General features: G+C 42.0%; 1 protein-coding gene across 1 annotated transcript; it reads right to left on the bottom strand.

Annotated features, from left to right (window-relative positions):
- Nucleotides 1–2,431: 2,431 nt before the first annotated feature.
- LOC134205860 (cytochrome P450 4g15-like) lies at nucleotides 2,432–5,026 on the bottom strand. Its single transcript, XM_062681519.1, has 3 exons — nucleotides 4,165–5,026; nucleotides 2,997–3,835; nucleotides 2,432–2,928 (listed from the first exon to the last, which is right to left on the bottom strand). Exons 1-3 carry the CDS (start codon nucleotides 4,824–4,826, stop codon nucleotides 2,768–2,770), a joined length of 1,662 nt encoding a protein of 553 aa, XP_062537503.1. The 5' UTR covers nucleotides 4,827–5,026; the 3' UTR covers nucleotides 2,432–2,767.
- Nucleotides 5,027–6,754: the final 1,728 nt, after the last annotated feature.

Below are 6,754 nucleotides of genomic sequence, written 5' to 3' on the forward strand. Positions count from 1 at the left end.
TAAGATTTATTCATTAGAGTTAGGCGTTAGGTCGAAATAACCCAAAGTAGAATGAAAATACCTTTTCAGAAGTAGGAGTTTGCCTGTAAGGACTGTTCAGTTTATAAAGAGGACACGTTGTATTGTCGATGTTTTTTAAACCATAAATCTTTTTAGAAATCTGTTTTGTTTCGTTGAATATATTATCTGTTCTTCTAGACATGAAATACAATTATCAACGAAACAATTCTAACTCAGAAGTTTGGATATTTATAACAATCTCAATTTGTTGGATTTTCAACTGCTAAAACCGTTCATATTCCGTTTTTGGGCTGCCACAGGCTCTAATGTTTCTGGATACCATCAAATCAGTGACAGTGTGTTTCTTACTGATCTTCTTAATGATTTTGTTGACATCCCGTTTTATTTTTTTTTATTACAACTGTCAATTTAGCTTATAAAAAATGTGTTGGGAAACTTTTGTTTACGCGAAATTTGAGAAGCTTTGAAAATAGGCGCAATTTTGTTGGATTTAAACTGTTTTACCTCTTTTCAAAAATTACAGTTGATTGACAGTGTATTATAATATACGATAAAGCAAACTTCATCAAAATTTACCAATCTGTCTGTTTTATATCGTCATGTGAAAGTGTCCTCTCAATAAACTGAACAGTCCCTAATAAGTTGATGATAAATGTAGTCTCTTTTTTTGATGTAGACTAGTTTGACCGGAAAGGTATAATATATGAGATCACATCTAGCAATAAATATCAAACCGAAAAAATAATAACCGAAAAAAAATTATCGAATTCATCGACGTGTTCATTTAAAGAAGGCAATATCCCCTCCATGGTGCTTATACTGCGTAGACGCGATCATTTAAGGAAGGCATTATCTCCAGGCAAACGTGTTCAATTGAAGAAGGGTCCATCTACCCTCTTTGTCTTATATCGGGCAAACGTGTTCATTTTAAGAAGGTCTTCCCATAATACCGGGCGAAGCGATTATCAAAAAAAAATTATCCCTTTCATTCGCCTTATACCGGAAAACGCATTATTCTCTTCCTTTATCTCTATCCTCCTTCCTTATTTTTCCATTCTCTCTTCCTACATCTCACTTTCTCGCTCCTCACATCTCACTTCTAGCATCATATTTTCAACTGCTCACTTCTTACTCCACACTTTTCACTTCTTGCTATGTACTTCCTTCTCATTTCTTACTTTTCACTTCTCACTTCTCATGTCTCACTTCTTACTACCCACTACTCACTACTCACAACTCACTGCTCACTACTCACTTCTCACTTCTCACTTATCACTTCTCACATCTCACTTTTCACTTTTCACATCTCACTTTTCACTTTTCATTTCTCACTTCTCATTTCTCACTTTTCATTACGCTCTTCTCACTTCTCACGTCTCACTTTTCACTACTCACTGCTCATTTCTCACTTCTTACTTCTCACTCGACCTAAAGACGGTTCGGCACAATGGTCTTCGGCAATGACCCAGCATTTTATTTTTTTTACAATTTTTAAGCGAATTGTCGAATTGTGTTGTGGTCAATTTTCATACGGCGGCGCGGCGATTCATTTTTCACGGCGGCTGCAACGTGAGAAAATCGTCGGCGGCGTGACACGGTGGCGCTTAGGTCTAGTTTCATGAACCTTCACACAATCAGCGACTGTTAAATTTTCTTACAATTTTGTATAAGAACCTACCAAGGCATGTATATGAACTGGGCATATGCGAAACTTGTAGATTCTTATTCAAAAACTATAAGCTCACCAACAAATATTGTAAGAAAATTTTGCAAAATTGTAAGGTCTTATACAATATTTGCATGAGAATCTAGCATTTTCGCATATGGCCAGTTCTTAAACAAGTTTTTGTAGGTTCTTAATCTTATACAGAATTGTTAGCAAATCTAACAATCACCGGTTGGGTGTAAGGATACTAACAAATTTGAACGTAAAGCTTAAATGTGGGTTGAGGAAAAAAAAAACTAATAATGGACAAAACGTGTAAAACAAACTTCGGGCTTATTTTGCTTCAAACAATTGATGAATTGGCAAAACTGTAAAAAGTTGGTTCTAAAAAATGGGTGTTTGAAGTCACCGTCACAACGAGCAAGGGATCATAAAGATTTCTATTGCACAATCCTAAAGAGCTTGTTCCAGCGAAACCATCTAGACAAACATTGTAAAGCCGTTATCTTGAAGACCACTCATTAAAGGCATCAATTTCATCGACCGAACTCCTAATCTTAACAACTCTGCCAGGACTCAGACAACAAACATCGATCTCGATTGACCATATAGTGACCGCTTTTTTTTCGATGCTCGACAATGTTATCCGTCTGGCGATAATCCTTTTGTTTTGACTCGTTCTTTTCGGATATGAATGAACCTCATTTCGAGATAGGCCATGAAAGAATCCACAACACGGGCAACTATGCGGAGAAGGTTTTATTATCTCTCATTTATGCTCGTGTGAAGAATAGGAAAGCGAAAGCGAAGCAGCAAATAAATAACAACTCGTGGCAAAAGCGGGCGAGGCAAGGGGTAAAAAAGCACGTAAGCGAAAAAGGCTCAAAACAAGCGGTTCGACCTATCAATCGGGAACCGAACAATTCAATTAACAGCATCATAAAGCGCCATGCAACATCATCTAAGTAGTTATCTGTCCAACGTCATTCGGTGTCCATCAGCAGTGTCGCGACATCTTATCAGTCAGCCTCCGGGCTCATTCTCTGTCGCTGGGTTTGTTTCGTGGTCATTCATAATTGATTAGACTCGGGGCTCCAGCTGTATTCTGAAGCCATCGGTTCGCTTCAGGATAATGTCTCCCTGCAGCTTGAAGTCCGACTCCTTCAGATTAGACACGATCCTGTAGTTGCGCAGGATCGTCGATAGGAGCACCTTCAGTTTCAGCATTGCATATTTTCTACCTGTTCAGTGTGGTAAAAAATGAGGTTAGCCTCGGAGATAGGAATGGATTTTTCCCGGAATCACTTACCGACGCAGCTCCGCGGTCCGGCACTGAATGGAATGTAGCTGTAGTAGTGGCGATTCTGGGTGCGATCCGGTAGGAAGTTGTCCGGGTTGAACTGATCGGGGTTGGGGTAGATGTCAGCTCGACGATGCACTTTGTAAGTGCCGATGACGACAGTCGTCCCCGCTGGGACCAAGTAGTTATTCGAAGCTAATTTGACGTCTTCTGTCACTTTACGGGCGATCGCGGGAACAGGTGGATACATTCTCAACGTTTCGAATATCACCCTCTCCAGGTATTTCATCTCCAAGGTGTCGTTGAAAGTGGCCTTCCGATTGGAGTTGCCAAATATTTGATGAATTTCCTTGTACACCCGATCTTGAATGTCCTGGTGGATGCCCAGGAGGCACAGTACAAAGCTGGATCCGGCAGCCGTAGTGTCGTGCCCTTCGAACATAATTGTGTCGACTTCCTCTTTGATTTCCTCATCGGTCAGATCTGCTCCACTTTTGGCGGTTTCTATCATCAGGTCCAGGAAAGCCAGCCGTCGCTTCTCGCCAATGTCGTTTTCGTCGTTGTAGTCCAGATCGTCTCTGAGGAGCGAACCCTGGGATATGACTGGGAGAGGTTCCTCTGTTTTGGATTCCTCCTTAGCGACGATCTCCGAAAAGGACGGTGAAGGCAAAGTCCCCTCAGCATAGTTCTTCTCAAAGAGTTCTTTTTTCTCCTTGACGACCTTTCTCGTGAGACCGTGGATGATGCCAAGCAAGCGCTCTTGTTCCGTCTTGATTTTAGTAAAGTTGAAAACGGAATCCAACCGAAGGTGGAAATTCAATTGACGAGTGTGTAGGATGTCGCACATTCTGAAATTGTAAAATTTGGAAGATTAATAAATTGAATGGAAACTATTTTGATTAATAATAGGCAAAATATAATTAATCATCCAACAAAAGCTCGTTTTGAACGCTAATCATTCTCGGAATCTTCCAGGAGCCATTTAATAATTACTTATTATGATACGAGAAAATAGCACAAATACGCCTAGTCTTGTAGCTTAAAATTCTTCTACGGACTTTGTCATGCTTGAACCGGTTCTTCGTAACAAAGACAAAACTATTTTCTGTCAAACTGGTTCATAATCAGGGAGATCATTAAAAAATAAAGTCATTTAACAATACCGTCTTAAACTCACTTCATCACAGCCATAGCGTAGTCGAAGCCTTCCTTACTCTCACTAGTTCTCTTGGACCCCATAGCCGTCTCTAGCAGAATATCCACCGTCACTTCACTCATGTAGTCATGCACATCAAATTCTTTGCCCACTTCCTTCCGCATTCGATTCACAACGGCCAAACTATTGTCATTGAACACATCCACGAACGTCTTCAGGACGTTCATGTGGAACGCCGGAGCGATCAGTTTCCGATGCGATCGCCACTTTTCCCCACTGCTGATCAACAGTCCATCCCCAAGCCACGGTTTGAAGAATCTGTACTCGCTGGACTTGGTCAAGTGCACATAGCTGTTCAAGATGACCTCAATATCCTTCGGCTCGGTTAAGAACACAACCAAATGGTACCCGAGCCAACCCCGGGCCACACTCCCATAGAGATAGCTCAACTCCATCGCCCGCTCCATGATCTCGTTGTGGCTCATCCCCAGCAGCATGTTGGCATTTCCGATAAACGGATAAGCTTTCGGACCGGGAATTTTGTTCCCCAGCTGAACGTACCGCCGCGAAGTCATCCAAAAATGGAACAACGCACTGGCGACCAGGACCAGGGTCATAAAAATGATCGCCGGTACGGCCAGCGTCACCAGACTGCCCCTCTCGGCCACAAATTCCACACCCATCGCCACCGGTTCCGTCGCACAGCTTCACATACACGCGAATCCAATATCCCTCTGCTTCTGAGCCTTAGAGGCGGCCTCACCAGCGCCCGAATACCGCACTTTCGCAAGCTGCCGCCGTTTGATTGCCTGTTTCTCGCGTCACACCCGGGAATACGCGCACGCTCTTGCTGCACCTCCGAATGCGACTTGGATAATTTACGACGCGGTACGGTGCATTTATAGGCTGCCGAATCGGCGCTAATTAAAAATTCGCTCGTCAATCGCGCACGGTGCACCGGCCAAGTTGATGGAAATGCACTCCTTTTGCTCCCATCAGGGGTCAGGTGTGGAGACGAGGGGGGAAATCATTTAGTCGTCGATCAAAATTTATCGAATCAATAAACCTTTAATTGTATTATAATCAGTTTCGGTATTCGGTAGCTGCTAGAGGCCACGTAGGCCTAACCGAGGCTTTATGCACTAGTTCCAGAGAGTGTAACACATTTGAAATGACGGAATGGAAAGCAACTAGAACAGGAAGTTATGCATAAATTGCATAAGTCATGTTTTCTATGAACTCATAACAATAAAACTAGGAAACATTATGATTAATTATTATTGAGCATCTTAGGGGACTTGTTACAGAGTTAAAAGACTTTATTTTTACATTTACTTCCACTATGATCTTTTATAGTGGAAGTTAATGCAATTGCGGAGTCTTTCAATTCTAGGAAATATTAGATTTATCAAACATGATGTCAATAAAACCAAACTCTCCTTCAGTTTGTAAAAATGGTATCTATGACAAAAGGTCGAAAGGACAAAAGGTCGAAATTAGCTTAGCTTAGCTTAGCTTAGACTGACTGTACATATCAATGGTTGCTACTCCGTGATTGATCAGAACTGGTGCAAATTGCACTACGTTCCAAGTGAATAGTGGTTGGGATTTACCAACTATTCTCGAAGTGCACGTTTCAGCAGCTCGCAAATGTTGATCAATAACGGCGCCGGCCAAGTCCTTACAGTCAGTTGGGAAAGGGAGGGAATGTGAGTGTGTGGTAATTGTTGCTACTAGAGACCGAGAATACCTCTGCATCTCCACATTTACCACGGGAAGGAAGTAGTGTTAGTTGGGTGGGGTAATCAGTAACATAGATCAGGATTCACCATGGAAAGTGATGTGACCTATGAAACTTCTACACAGCAGTATTAGCATTTCCTTAATTTGTTCAATTGTTCATTCTTCGCGAGAATAAACAATCAATCGCTCAAAGTGAGCGATTGTTCATTTGAATTTTGGATTAGGCGCCCGCGTTATCATTTCATTAACGTAAGAAAAGTAAAAAAGAAACGGGATTAAAATTGAAAATAATTGATAGTAATCGGAAAGCTAATGTTATTCAGAAACCCTTATTTTATCTCTATTTGACGTTAAGAAAGAATGTAAGTTTACGTTCATTTTACATGTCGTTTATTTTGCATTACTTTCGCGCGCGTATGTGTGTCACTGACCAGTATACCGTAATCAGGATCTCACTGGTATTAATCCTGATGTGCCGGTTGGCACTCGTGTTGGGCTTGTGCGCTTTGAGCGGCACACGGTCGCTTCCCAGTCTACACAAAACCGCACATGGTGCAATACAAGATGCTAAATTGGAGACGATATACATACATGTTGTGTGGAAAAGTACCTCTATCGCCTGCACTTCAGCATCCTACACGACACCATATACGTTCATGTGTTGACTGGGTTTGATAGGGCCTGCTTATGGACACATGCAGCTTTTTGTAGAGGTTTAACAGAGCCCACTGTCAAACCCCACCACATCCTAGGCAGGCCCCCTAACTCGCAGTGGCCATGGGGAGGGGTCGTCAAGCCCTTGGACATAGTCCCTGCTGCCCCTTCGAAAGGACAAAAGGTCGAAATGGACAAAAAGTCGAAAAGGACA

The sequence above is a fragment of the Armigeres subalbatus genome, chromosome 1, assembly GCF_024139115.2.
Source record: "Armigeres subalbatus isolate Guangzhou_Male chromosome 1, GZ_Asu_2, whole genome shotgun sequence".
Lineage (NCBI taxonomy): Eukaryota > Metazoa > Arthropoda > Insecta > Diptera > Culicidae > Armigeres > Armigeres subalbatus.